This window comes from Emydura macquarii, unplaced genomic scaffold, assembly GCF_026122565.2.
Source record: "Emydura macquarii macquarii isolate MOO-44397 ecotype Brisbane River unplaced genomic scaffold, CSIRO-AGI_Emac_v2 contig_3530, whole genome shotgun sequence".
In the NCBI taxonomy this organism is placed as follows: Eukaryota; Metazoa; Chordata; order Testudines; family Chelidae; genus Emydura; species Emydura macquarii.
This window is the reverse complement of record NW_027133667.1, coordinates 3,223,060-3,238,097: the sequence shown is the minus strand read 5'-3', so window position 1 is coordinate 3,238,097 and position 15,038 is coordinate 3,223,060. Positions and strand designations below refer to the sequence as shown.

Below are 15,038 nucleotides of genomic sequence, written 5' to 3'. Positions count from 1 at the left end.
GTCCCCCTGGCTGCAGAAGGGAGCCACTGACTTGAGACCCAGGAGGCATGCACAAGGCTACAGGATGCATGCGATTTCCCAGCTGCAGCCAGGGAGACGGGAGATCGGCAAGTAACTCCTTCCATCTAGCTGCAGGGGAGGGGCAGGGGCCTACTGGCTGAGACTGCTGGTCCTTCATGGTTAGAAAAATTATATCTGTGGCCCTCGAGCCAAAAAGGTTGGGAACCACTAAGCTAACCCATTATGAAGGCAGCTGTTGTACAGCACACGGTAATATCTATCGAAACCAAGAGTTGAGATTTTTTTTTTTTAATTGGTGACTCAGATTAGCCTCTAAAGTTTATATTTAGACATCAAATTCAATGGGAGCTTTTAGGTGACCTATACTTTTTTTGGGAAAAAAAAAATCAGACCATTTATTCAGGTGCATCCAATCAAAGGGGATGAGAGTGGCTGAAAATCATTTGACACTTTTAACATAGGCTAAAGCACCATATATTTGCCAACGTACAGTTTTCCTAGGTAAAGGCACAACATGAATGAGACCGTTTTATTTCCCCAATAATACAGTTTGGACACACAGCTGTAAATGGTTTGAACGGAAAACACTATGGAGGAAATTGGTTTTTAAAAAAACCAACATACTCATTTCAGTAAAGCATTCATCACGTATCTCCTCCTACACTTACAGCTACTTCTTTAGTAACAGCAGCAACGCTAGAATTGATATACTACTCTACATATTATATTTGAGACATTGTTTTTTCTATTTATTTTTATATGGACAGTATTGCCTTGTTCTTTGCATAGACATATACACTGAACAGAGGTTGCCAAAATTTATTGCTAATGAGTCAAAGGAACTAAGTTTGATCTCAAGAATAGTAATTCAGCTCTGGCAGCTAATCTATTAACAGCACTGGAGACCCTATAAAAATGTCTTGCTGAATTATGACATGGCTAAAATGCTAATGCACACAATTCTGAAAAGCCAATAGGACAAAATAGTGAACATTTACTTAAAAAAAACCAAAAAAATTCCCAGTAAAGATCTTTTGAAATGTACTCATTTAAATCTGGGGAGGAAAAAAAAAGCCAAGAAACATAGCACTAGCAGAGGTTGAAGATCTACTTCAGTGGTCTGACAGTTAAAAATTATATATGGTCACAGACTTTCTTCCACAATTTCAGATTCACAGCATTAAGCTCTAGTATGTATTCTGAGAATAACACAGCATGGTCAAGTGTGAATTCACTGTAGAACTCTCAGGATGCACCAATCATGCGAACTATTTTTAGCAACTTGTGTAGACAAAGGTGTACATTTAATTACACTTTATTTGGTTCACCATGTCTCTAACCAATCAAGTTATTTCTTAAAACTACATTCTTTCCATGAGACCTATTAACCCATCCTCTCAGCACAGTATTAAAAGAGACATTTGGAAACATTTACCAATAACTGAAGTTTTGGAACTACCAAGATGTATTATATTTTACCATTTAATCCCTCTGTGTTTGTAGGTTTTCACTCCCCTCACCTACTCCAGCTTTGTTTTTACTCATCTACATTGTAAAGCTCTTTGGGACAGTAAACAGGGTCCTTTTCTACTTATCTGCCTGTAAAATGCATATACAAGTAAAAAATGCATGCAATATTTGAATTCAACAACAACAATAGTGATAACAGGTGCTAGACTGGAGGTATAAGAAACTGAAGTGTTCTGTTTATCAAAGAACCACTTCAAAAGACAAGCGCAAGGATCATGCTTTGTCAATTCATGGCCTCTCTGAAATTGCCAGAAAGGGAATCACTTGTATTTGTGGACATGATTCACGCAGGAAATGGAACATGATACAACCAACTTTTGTCTTAACAGACCACAGAACAGTTTGCACTGTTTTTTTAAAATTTTGATTAACCATTGGGAACAGCATAGGAATCACACTCAGCTTCTGGACCAGGAAACATTTGATCTGATACAAGAATGGTACCTAAGGTAGCTCAACTCCTAAATTTTAGTACAATGCGCTAAAAGTAATACAAATGTAATGAATGACCATAGTGTATCTATGCAACACTCCGCTCTACTGGATGGAGCATCGCATACATTTTGTATATGTGAGAATTCCATCATCTTCCCATGATTGGTTCACAGAGAATATAAGTGCTAACACATCAGTTAATGGCAAATCTCCCTTAGCACAAGTAGGAGGAGTTAGGGTTTTGGAGCAAACAGTCCTGAAGGGTACAATCAATTGCAAACATAAATAACAGAATTTAAATGTTTAACAACTTGATTCTATCCACAAATCAGGTGATAAGAAGTCTAAACTATCATTTGCAATTTACTGTAGGCACATAATTAGCTCCTTTTGAAAAATTTGACTCTGGAACATCTCATTCACATGGAACAAATACTTACTGAAGCAGAAATTTCTCAAAAAGCACCACTTCAGAGCTCTGCTTCAAAGTATTTTTTTAAACTTGAAACTCTCAGGCGTCCATTCTGAAGCGCTTTCTGAAAGCTTCTTTTCAGTGATTCATGTCACCCCTCACCTCATCTTTCGGTACTTCCTCCCCAGTTTTAACGTGAACCTCAGAAAACCGCACAAAAACCAGGAAGAACTGTATTATATTCCTTCCATAAAAGACATTAACTACGAGTGCAGCTTGATACTGAGCATGCCTTAGTTCCTGCAACATCTCAAAGTGGAAAGAAGAGACTTGGAAAACCCACAGCAGCTGCGACAACAACTACAAAACAGCAGCCATAGCCTAAGTGACAGCATAACTTTACAGGCAAACCACCAGTCAGAAACACTCATGAATATTGCCCCCTCACAGATAACGCAAGTAAAGCAGGTTGAAAGCTTTCAGATAGAAGAGTTTTCTGTCAGAAAATGCTGATTCAACAAAATCTGAACTCTGCGTGGGTACGTATATATTTAATTGAAATCTACAACAAAAAATTACGAAAACTCTTAATTTCAATATGGTTGGCAAGGCGCTTCAATTTTATTGAAACATTTCAATAATGTCATTGAGAGATTTCTGGAATGAACCCCCAAAAATATAAGCTTTGGCTGGCATGACCCAATGATCAAGTGATGTTAATCCGCTTTGGATTGGACCGTATGTGCATTGCCCCATGGGCTGCTGGGATAGCTGCTCTTATTTTTCCAGAATATGCGGATACAGACACAACTGTGCAGCGTGTTAGATATGGACATACAAACACTGGTCTAAACTCAGTTGTGAGGCAGAAAGGCTGCAGGGTGGATACAGTTCTGAACATGTTTTATACAACCTGGTCAGATGAAAGTGTCAAGAAATGGTTACTAGACAGAGATGTACTTCTAGAGTACCAGGGCCTTACTGTAGTCCAGTCACATCAGTCCATTTTCTACAAAAGCTACTCCCTTAAATAGCTGTTCACAGATATAAACTTGCTCTTTCAAATAATTATTCCTCCAAGCCACACAAACAAATTTGACATCAATTGAAAATCCGGAGAAGAGACAGCATACCATTTTCAAAACTCACTAAGTGAGAATTATTTTTGCACTTTTTATTGCAATTTCATTGCTGTACAAAGCAGACAAAATATTTTCATAATGAGGCCATCCCAAAAGTGCAGACAGTTTCTACAAGTATGAAATGTGCGGAAGACCCTTTGAGACAGTGTGTGAAGGAGAATTTCCATTTCAATTTTTTTAATTTTCTTGCTTTTGTGTGTCTTGCTGTTGAGGTTTTATTGAGCACAATAAACAAAGGAAGTCCTGCGTTCATATAAGTGGACTATTTATCATTTATATTTAAACACACTAAAGTTGCCTGTGATAAAGCTCTGCGCACTTAATACACAATAATTCACAAATAGAACAACTCATACCTGGGCCAGCACACAGCTATGAAATATGTACATCAACCAATCATCTGGCTTGTCATCTTGGCCATTGTGAAAACACTGAAGAGCTCTGAAAGATTCTCATTCATAACATCATTCTGCTATGATCACAATATGAGCGGTCAGAGATTCTTCTGAAAGTTCCTGGTGCTCTGCACCAAATGACCCAAAACTAAATATTGCATCAGTTACGACTGCTCCCCAAATAACTGAAGTCTAAGGTAATTTTATCACATACATCACAAAGGATAGGACATTTTGTTCCATAACCTCTGTAGCAAAAGTCTAGCAAATGCATGTCTAGCGCACTATGGATGATATACAAGCATGAATAAAGATGACAGTGAAGCTGGTAACAATCCCATTTTATCAAATCATTGTGGAGTTAAATATGACGTGTGTAAGATCACCTATTTTTACCTGATGAGAAGTTCAAACTAATTTTTCACTGTCTGATTTATCCACAAACCTGAATTTAATGGGATTTCCTAATATTGTTCCAAGCAGTAATCATTTTGACAGGTTTTGTCTGGAGCTGAGGAGAAGGGCATATACTTTGGATTCTAATTTTTTGATTGTCTCATTGTCAAGCAGAAGAGCCTCAAGAGAATGAAGAGCAAGGATTTTACCTACTGAATAATTAGTGCTTTTAAACGAGGCCTTCTGGGGCTCCAATTTTTCCAGTAGTTATTCCCCATCTCAAATGGTTGGTCACTGCAAACAGCTCCTGAAGAGGAAGTTCCATCAGATAAAATAAATAAATTAATGAAAAATAAAGTAATTGATGGGCTAAATATCACACTGATTGCAAGAAGCCATCCGTGGATGCCAAAGGGGAACCAGAAAGCCAGTCAGCCAACTCCAAAGCAGTAATGTTACTGAGAGCTACCTGCTGGTGCTATTAGAGGAAACACAGCTGGTTATACTAACTGAATGTAGAGGCATGAATATCTTGAAGAAATGTATGTTAGTGGTCATACAGTCTTTTAGAAGATGAATATTATCAGTCAAGTTGTTTCTCTCTGTAACAGTCTCACTCTCTTTCTCTCTCTGTCTGACCAGAATCATTCTCAGATGCAGAGCTGCTGCTTACATGTTATATAGACACAGGAAAAAAAGAATTACACAGTGTCAAAACATTACCATAATCCTTCTCATCAAGAACAAAGATCCAGCTCCCTAAACAAATCACTGCATTTTGCCTTCAACAAAAAAAGAGGAGGAATAGGTTTTTAGGACGTGGGCCAGTTGAGAGGAATTCTGGGCATATTATATATGCAAAACTCACAATTCACAGGTGTGACATCACATCTGTGAAGTATGAGATTCAGGGCCTGTCCAGACTAACTGTAAATCTACAGTGCTCCAATGTGCCAGGCACCAAATGTCCATGTGGACCCTGCTTCTGCACACTATAGTTCTCCAGTGCACTTCCACTTAAAAAGTGTCCCTCCCCTGCTTGAAAAAGTACTACTTGAAGACACATACAGACACAGTCAGATTCTTGGCACCAAGGACACTTGTCCCAGCCATCAGCCATGGTGCACATTAAAGCAGCCACTCTGTTGATTGGCAACAGTTCCCCCAAAGGACAGCCCATAAGCTGGGAATAGTGGGAACACAGCATGCTCTGGCCATGTCTCCCTCCCCAACCGGACACATCCCATGTTGGGGCTTGCAGAGAGGGTTGTGAGAGAGACAGCTATGCTTGTTCTGTGCCCTCTGGCAGAATCCCTATCAAGGGGGATGTGCCAGTCTCTGCTGCCATTGAAGCTCCTGAGTGGCACAAGACACAGAATTGGCTTTGGTGTCCTGAAAGGTGGAAAGTCACCTCTGGACTTTTACATCTGGTCTTCTGGTGGAAGTTGGGGAATTGAACAAGCCATTCAGTCAAAACTATAGCTATAGAGCCAGTGGATACAAAGTGCCGAAGAGTTGTAATAAGAGAACTTACAAGAACTTTTAAATAAATAATCGATATACTTATCCAGGGCACCTCTAGGGGCGATATTGATTACCTTCGGTATGGAGGAGATCTTTTCCCTGAATAATTTGGCATCGGCTGAAACTATCTTAGGAATCATACCATAAAATTTGATTTTATCGGCTGGAAGTTTGTACAGCTTAGGCAAATTGATAGGAAAAGTAAAATGGGCATCCAGAGCAGATCAGGTTTCATTAATCAATTTTTGGATGATCAGAAGGAGAGAAACAGTGCTGTTTACCCGAGCTGCCTTACAGCTAATGCACAGAACCTTTGCCTCTCTAAGAAAGAGGACAGGGGTTGGTAATATTCTGCAGGACTAGCAGGTTCTCCAGCACAAAACAGGAGGACTGTCCTGGTTTGGAAAGCATTCGTACATTTTCTCAAAGAGAAGAAAACTGGGCTTCAAGAAAAATCCAACTGTCCAAAAAAGGTGCCGTTCCCTTACAGAGAAAAAAGTTCATTTAGTTATGAGATTACGGTGGATGTAGGTGGGAGCAAGGAAGAGAATCCTGTTTTACAAATGTCATTTTTGCATTCTCTACTTCCAAAGGCAATGATCCAATGTGACAACACAGATCACATCAAGGCGAATTTCTTGTACAACGCAACGGCTTACAGAGCCAGCCATGAATGTTTTATGTGACCTTTATGTAACTCTGGTGCTCAAAAAGCAGCTCTTCTCAGAGACAGATCTGAGATGGCTCCACTCGCAATAGCAGTGCCAATGACTCCGCTGCAAAATTTATTGTGCAGAAATTCACTGCTCTGATTGCTTTGCTATTTACCAGTTTAAGGAGGGTTCAAATACAGTACACCCTTGCTATAACAAACCTGTCGAGATCCAAGCTTTTTGTTCCTTATAGTCAGGGGTTTGCTATAGTGAAAGAACAATCAAAATGAGGCAACGGTGTGGTTCTGGGTGTGTTAAAGGTCAGCCCCATGGAGGAGTGGACAAAAATTTTGCATCCATGTGCAACAACCCCCCCAACTTTTTTTTTTTTTTTTTTTAAAACAGTACAGTACTGTAGTTGGTGTCCAAGGACCAGGTTCGTTAGAATGAAGGGCATTATAGCAAGGGTTTAATGTAATTCTGGTTTAGATACTGGTTTCTTATCTAAACCCTTGCACTGAATTTAATATAATATAGGTTTGTAAAGCCTAATTTTAGTGCTATGGGGCAGGGAAGAATCAGATTTGTTGTTTAGAGGTTTTTCAAATCCACTCTCAACAAAGTTTCTGTTTTCTGTCTTCTAGATATCTAAGGTATCTATGGCTCCCATCACTGTAGTGTCTGAGCACCTCACAAAGTTTTATCCTCACAACACCCTGGTGAAGTAGGGAGCTACTATTATCCCCACTTGCAACATGGAGATCTGTGGCACAGAGAGACCAAGTGACTTGCCCAAGGTCACACACAAAGTCTACGGCAGAGCAGGCAGTTGAACCCAGCTCTCCCAAGTCTCAGGCTAGTACCCGAACCACTAGACCATGCTTCCTCATGATATGTATTCACTACAAATCATCCCAGTCTGTGTGCTCCAGATGTCAGTTACACACAATCAATTCACACAAGTGGAAGGAAGAGAGAGTGAATGGTACTGGGCTGATATCCTGGGATGAAATTGATATCCATCAGAATTCAAGTTGTCTGTCTTTAAGTGTTGAAAAAAAGCACAGACACACTTGCGTTATGGCATCCAGTGAACAGGATGCTAAATAGGCTCTAAATTAGGGATGAAAACATTCCCACAAATATAAACCTGTCAGATAATTGCAGAGAGGCACTGAGTTTCATGCCACCTGCATGTATCATACATTACCAAAAAAAAAAAAAAAACAACAAAACCCTCCACTCATCTTCTCAACCTGTAATAGGTAGTCTACAATATACTTTGTGCTTCAACATTATAGCCTTCTTCCAGCAAATTGCGTGTTGAATGTTTTAATGAGTACTTTGGCATTTAAAACCATATATTTCTTTACATTAAAATTTTTCTTTTAAAGATTTTTAGGAACACAAATACATTGTTAGTGGAATCTCCTAACGAGTCTTCACTTAAAAAAGTGTAACTTCCTTAATTAAAAATCCCAATCCTTCTGCTCTTCTAAATACAACTGAAGGAGAATCACCTTGCCTACATTAGAAACTCATATCACTTTCAACTATACCAGCACAGATAAAGAAGTACAATCCTCCTAGTGTAGACACAGTTATACCGGTACAAGAATGCTTTATAGTGGTATAACTATTCCTGTGCAGGAAGGAGAATAACTACACTGGTATAAAGTTTGCAGTGTTGCTGTAGCCATCTTGGTCCCAGGATATGAGACACACAAGGCAGGAGAGGTAGTATCTTTTATTGGACCAATTTCTGTTGGTGGAAGGGACAAACCTTCAAGCTTCACAGAGCTCTTATTCATGTCTGAGAAAGGTAACCCAGGGAGTCTGAGCTAATACAAGCTGGAACAGATTGTTAAACACAAGGGGTTGAGCATCAGAAGCAAGCTCCTCACAGACCAGGACACACCAACCAAAAGTGGCTCCAGACCCTGCCAGAACAAGACACAAATACCTACAGACATATCTCCACTGCTACGATGCTCAATTCTCTCCACCCCACCCCCCCCCAAACACACCTACACATGCCTATCACAATATATGGTGTACCTCCTCCAGTGCATCAAATGTCCCAACAAAAACTATGCTGTTGAAGCCAGATAATCACTATGCTCTTGAATTTGAGGGAACACTTTTCACAAAGCGATCATTCCATATCTGACCCTCAGTTCTTATCCTCAAAGGAAACCTGCACAACAACTTCAATAGATGAGCTTGGGAACATAAATGTATAACTCTGCTAGACACTGACTAACAGAGACACTGGTTTTATGGCTCATAACAATTTGTAACACACTCTACTGCTTGCTAATCCTTAATTGATCACTTAATTTAAAGTGGTCTCATACAGCATGTGTGAAGCCCTTATGCTTGACAATCTAACCCTACACTGCCCATTTCATCTTAAGTGGTCGCCTACAGCTTGTGTAACTCCCTTACACCTAACAATCTGTCCCAAATTGCATTTAGCTCCGGCGGTCTGGTTACCTTCCCCAGACCTGAGGAAGAACTCTGTGAAGCCCAAAAGCTCGTCCCTTCCACCAAAAGAAATTGGTTCAATAAAAGATATTAACTCACCTACCCAGTCTCCCTCATATACTGGTATAAGTCAGTGTTTCTCAACCTTTGAAGTAGCAAGTACCCCAACACTCAGTATTCCACAGGATTTTACATTTACAGACTAATGTGAGGGATATGTTGGAAGAAGGGCTGAGTATACAAGGCCGTGATATGACAGATGTCAGGTCTAGTGTGGGTAGGGTTACCACCTTTACACCAGGGGTGCACAACTCAAGTATGTACCTGGGCTAGAGCTGATGTTGGCCAAAGCTAGGAGGCTTTGAGCGGCATGCCAATGCTGGGGAATATAAAACGCTGCGCCAAATTTTTTTCCATAGATTTGAGAGGAAGAAGGGGTGAGAGAGACGGGCAAGGAGGGCGAGAGAGAGAGACGGGAAAAGAGGGTAACTGGTGAAATCTGGGGCAGTCATAGTTGACAAGTTTTCTGGGCACTGGCTTTGAGCCAGGGAGGGGGGCTGCCATCCAGGCAAGTTGCAGGCAGCTGCTGCCTGGCTGCCAGTCCGGGAGGTGGGCAGAGGAGGTTTCCGCACCAGCTGGGACCCAGAGATATGAGCAGGGGGCTGCTGCCTGTCTTCAAGCCAGAGCGCTGGAGGCTGTCCCTCAGGTTGGAGCCGGGGTGCAGATGGCTGCGAGCCCAGCTCGCGAGACTCAGGAGGCTGCCCCCAGGCACCCACCTGGGAACTGGGACCTGGCAGGCACCCACCTGGGAACTGGGACCTGGCAGGAAGCGGCACCTGCTGCCCGCCTCCCCCAAGAGCTGGCGGCTGCCACTCACTTCCCAGCTGGGAGCTGTGACAGGGCGGGAAGCGGGGGGCTGCAGCCTGGCTTCCTGGGACTGTGGCAGCTGCTGCCCGCCTCCTAGCTGGGACTGGATGGGAAGCAAGCTGTTGCAGCCTGGCTTCCCCAGAAGTTGGCAGCTGCCGCCCGCCTCCCCTTCACTCAGTTTTTCCCCAGGTACCCCCTGCCTGTGTCTAGTGTACCCCCAGGGGTACACGTACCACAGGTTGAGAAACTATGATATAAGTCACCTTTATATTAGTATAAGTCACCTTTATATTTAACTGAAATAGTTATACAGATACAAGCTTTCGAGCGTAGACTAGACCTATGAGACTTTGATAAGGATCTTGCTCCCTGTAGATAGAAAATACTCTATCCAGACATATTTCATGTCTCACAAAACAGGCAACCGCTACTTATACCCTTCAAGTTTACAGATATAACGGAGGACCTCATTTTCCATTGGTACTTGTCTCAATCTCAATGAAAAGGGAGGAGAAAAATATATCGTCAATGAAGTTTGGATAATTTATTTACAGACCCAAGCCCTTCACCACATAATTTCACTCCATTTTTATCCTCTCTTTTGATTTAATGCCATAAACAAACTGTAAATATACATACAATTGAAAATGCGGTGCCAGAGCAAAGTGGTGTCATTATCTGAGCACTGATTTGGCTGTTCAGTGACCTTTAGTGCTCAATAAACTTCTACTGTTTTGCAATCATAAACACTGTGTTTGTGGTGAACAAGAGTCTGGGGAATTCCCTATCCTAACTTCCTACAACTATCTGGTGACACCAAGGAAACTGCAAAGAAGATTCACTGTCAGCAAAGGGATATCATTTCCTTTGTCCAAGGCTTGGGACTGGGGGGAAAGCAGCAAAATGCAACTGGGAAGATCTCCTGAGAATGAATTCTGTAAGTAGTTAAAGACCCATCACTTATAAAATTTAATACTAGACTCAGCAAAGCATGAGAAAATGTATGATAGGGAGAATCTTCCCTTGGCACCTGAGGGTTGGACTAGATGACCTCACATACAGGTCCTTTCCAGTATGCATGATACTGTTGTGCTTATAAATATTTCCTTAAAAAGATAACATTGCAGGTTCTCCAGACAACTGAAGCAAGACTTGAACAAAAAATTCAAGATTTTTGTTTCTCTAGTGATTAAAATGGAAAGTACAATGGAAACAGTGAAGGAAAAGACAAACTGAGTATAGAGTGTGGATTTTTCTGAAATGAAGTAGACACGACGTAAGCTGTTTCTGGTCTGTTAGTCAATGAGGCTGCTTCTCTATAGAAAGCTTGAGACAACAGAAAATTGCGGATTTGGAGCGTACAAAAGTACACTGAGGTTACTGATTCCCCTGCTGGGACTAGATTTATTAGACACTTTGATAAAACAGAAATGAATTATGGCACTCCGTTAGAAATCATTAAAAAATACAAAACTCAGAACTGCAGGAAAAGCAGGTGGACACAATATCATCGATACCCAGAATGGGAATGATCCTATACTACAGCTACTTCTTGCCAGTTCTTTTTTTCTCTTTGTATTTTGTATAAAATGCAACTACAACAAACGAAACAAATTAAAAAGCCTTTTAACAAGAAATGGAGTCACATGCTTCTGGCTGTATCCCAAACTATCCAAATCCTGCTAAACTTTACATCAGAAAAAACTGGGTCCTTTTCTTCCCCAAATGTTGAAACTATTGTAATATGTTATATTGCGAGATTTCATGTAATCAGTCACCATGTGTCTCTAAAATGTCTGGAAAAAATTACAAGCACTTTCCATATGTGCTAGTGGTGAAAGAGGTGACTTGCATGAAGATATCAAAATTGCGGTTAATTTAACCCTAAATTAGCAATCATCCTCTAAGTCTTTCAAGTGCCTTCTTAGCTGATTACTGCCTACCTACTTCATTTTTAATTCTCTTGAGGAAGGGACTGTGTCTTCCTTTGTTTATTGTATAGCACAGACCTTAACATGTTATCAGTACTTAACAAATAAATAATAATAATAATGATGATAACTTGTAAGTTTATTTTTAAATACTTCCTCCAAAAAAACCCTCCACCTATCAAAAGTATTATCCTTCATTATATGCCAAATCTCAAATTAATTTTAAACTCCTACTCAGAATTAAGTATTACCCCAATTAAACTCTGAATTAAATATTAATGCAGCCAAGATAAAACGAACAACCAAGAGGTAAAGTTAATCTAAGGTTTTACCTGTTGCTCCCCTTGATTCTGCAACTAAATCTCAGATTGCAAGGTAAGTGGAAGCTGCTATTGATTTGTTCTCGCTGCTTTAGAAGTGCAGAAGTGCAGTTCCCTTCTTCAATTAACTTTGTACAGACAAGACTTTTACAGAGGAAACTGTTTGAACATGAGGTGACAGTACTCTGAACGTGACTGTAGTAATACCTCAATAATGTCCATGGCAAGAGAAAGCAAGAGTTTAACCACTAACAGGTATTTCAGACACACGGTTATGTCCTTCTCTGATTTGTTCAGTAAGTAAGAAGAAAAAGTAGGAAGCTATACTACTTTTGTCTTTCTTTCGCCCCTTGGTACCAATACATTTTTTATGAAAATACTGGACTAATAATTTAGGAGTTTACAGCTTCAGGCAGTTTAGCATAAAAAATACACCTCACCATCCATGGCCTACTCCTCCGTGACTTTAGCCATAATACCCAAAGCTCATCTTGTTCAATCTCACAAGTGAATGCCCCAGTCCTGCATCAGAACCTACTAGCATGGGCTTCAGAGCCATGTGGAGAACCATTAACTTGCAGGGGACCCCACACAGGTGCAAAGGTTAGCTATAGTTAATCCCAGTGCAGGACTGGAGACCTTGTATGATTTGCTTTGCTTAATGCTTGGGTGGAAGAACTCCAAAAACACTTCGGGCTTCTGAAGAAAGAGAAGTTTGTGACTCAACAAGCAGTACACTTCCCTGTGAATCAGTTTGAGTCAAAACACAGTGGTTGTTTTGGATGCTGTTTGTTTACATTTGCAAATATTCCCCCTCTTTTGGGAAACACAGCAAGGCCAGGTAATGCCTTGCGTCATGTAAACTCTTGGAGGGAAACTGTGCACATACCACATAAAAATTTGTGGCTGAATACTTAGGCTACATCTACACTGCAACTAGGGTGTAATCTTCAAATCATGTAGACATATCCATGCTAGCTTTAATCTAGCTAGCTCATTACAAATAGCAATAAGGACATTGCGGCACAGGCATCATCGTGGGCTAGCAACGGGAATATGTACCCAGGGACCAGATGGTATGATACAGCCTGCACTGAAATTCTTGAAACCAGAGTATCACTGTTATTTTTAGTTAATTAGATCAATTAAAGATAGTATGGGTACATCAACACAAGCTGCAAATTACATCCCCAATTGCAACGTAGACAGAGCTTTAAGTTGTTAACCAACTTTATACTTGCATCAATAGTGAGTGAGCTCAGTATACCAGCTTCGAAAAACAAAAGTTTCTGTATCTAGGAAGTTAAAGGAACAGCTCTGCCAGTACAGGCAACTGTTATAAACAAAGTCTGACATATTCCACTCAGTAGGACACATACATACATCTCTGCATACAGACACACACAAAACCATACGGAATTGCACAGCAACAAAAATGTCCAACAAATGCAAGAACAGACCCATTACTCAGCCCAGGTTATAAGATTTCACTATATGCATACACTATGTCATTTGTGATAGGACAAACTGTAAATGAATGGTGGGAGGGATAAGAGGTTTTACCTACCATTTTTGGAAGCTAAATCCACTTGCAAAGGCAAGTTAGAAACTTAAGACGACAAAATACATGCTTTTTGCAATATACCTTGCAAAACAGTTTATACGTTTGCAGTAGCCTATGTCCAAGGAGCCTTAAAGTAAGTCTTGACAATGCAAGGACTTCCAGGAACTGATGGGATGCTTGGGAGATGGAACAGTCTGGCTTATGAGGTATTCATAGTACACAGAGGTGGTCCAGGCAAAGTTAAACAAGTACTTGCACCTAGAAGGAATAATAGAGTACCTTTCTCCCAAGGAATAAAGGTAGGGAGATGGACTAAATGATGTAGGCAAGTTTCTTTCAACCTTGTCCTCTAGGTTTTCCCAAAGGAAAGACAGATCCTAAGGGTGTGATACAGCATTAGATAATACAACAGGTAAAGGAAAAAGCAGTGGAAACCACTGGGATTTTTGGACTCTATTATTGTGTAATTCTTAGCAATTCCACTTTTTTTTCCCAGATTGCAGGAAGCATCTGCAATGATGCGTCTCACCTTCCCATCTAAAGACACTATATATTTCCTAGTTTGTCACATTCACGAGTGCTTAGGATACCTTAACTACTCCCAACGCATTTTCCCATCTCCTTTTACCTTCTGTCGCTGCTGAATATTGCTCACGGTGTCTGGCTGAAACTCCAACTTGTCTGTTCGGCACAGCTTCCAGTATAAAATTATAATGATAAGCAACACCACAGCCACTGGGACTACCACACCAACAATAATCCACAGATTGTTATTCTGAGACTCAGACGATGACTCTTTCACTCTATCCACAGCTGCAGAGGTAGAAGGGGGTAGTGGGGAGACAAGAATTGTATATAGATATTTTATTTATTTTTTAACTGTTGACACTTCAGGGGGTACTCATTTCTATACTCTAATTGTTAGTAAAGAACTACATTTATAGGAAACAGACTGTGCAATATAAGCAAGGTAATAAATGTATTACTTAATGTACATCATGGCTAGGAAACACAAGTGTGGGGCAAATGATCAAGTGTCTTAAAGCCTACTTTCAATTCTGGAGACCTGTGCTTAAATTACAAGTGAAATGGGTTTCCATCACACCATTTGACATGATTAGTCATCTCTGTTCAGGAGGAGCCATAAATTGAGTTGACAAAGTGAAACAGATCAGGAGTCTGATATACCAGCAACAATTGTGTGGGAGAACGCTTTAGTATTCTTGCCTTGTAAAGGGACACAGTCAATTTGAAATCTGGTCACTTTCAAAAACCAAGTTAAACAGTATTTTCATGTACAGTATTACACCTATCCCTGAGCTCTGCAATCACATTTCCCCAATTTATTTACTAAATGTTTT

At 40.4% G+C, this 15,038-nt stretch overlaps 1 protein-coding gene across 1 annotated transcript in view; it reads right to left on the bottom strand.

Annotated features, from left to right (window-relative positions):
* KIAA1549 (KIAA1549 ortholog) overlaps positions 1-15,038 on the bottom strand; it is a 175,790-nt gene that overhangs the window by 41,107 nt on the left and 119,645 nt on the right. Inside the window, exon 10 of the mRNA XM_067536032.1 lies at positions 14,306-14,490. Coding sequence (XP_067392133.1) covers positions 14,306-14,490 — 185 coding nt within the window. The remainder of the gene's footprint in view (positions 1-14,305; positions 14,491-15,038) is intronic.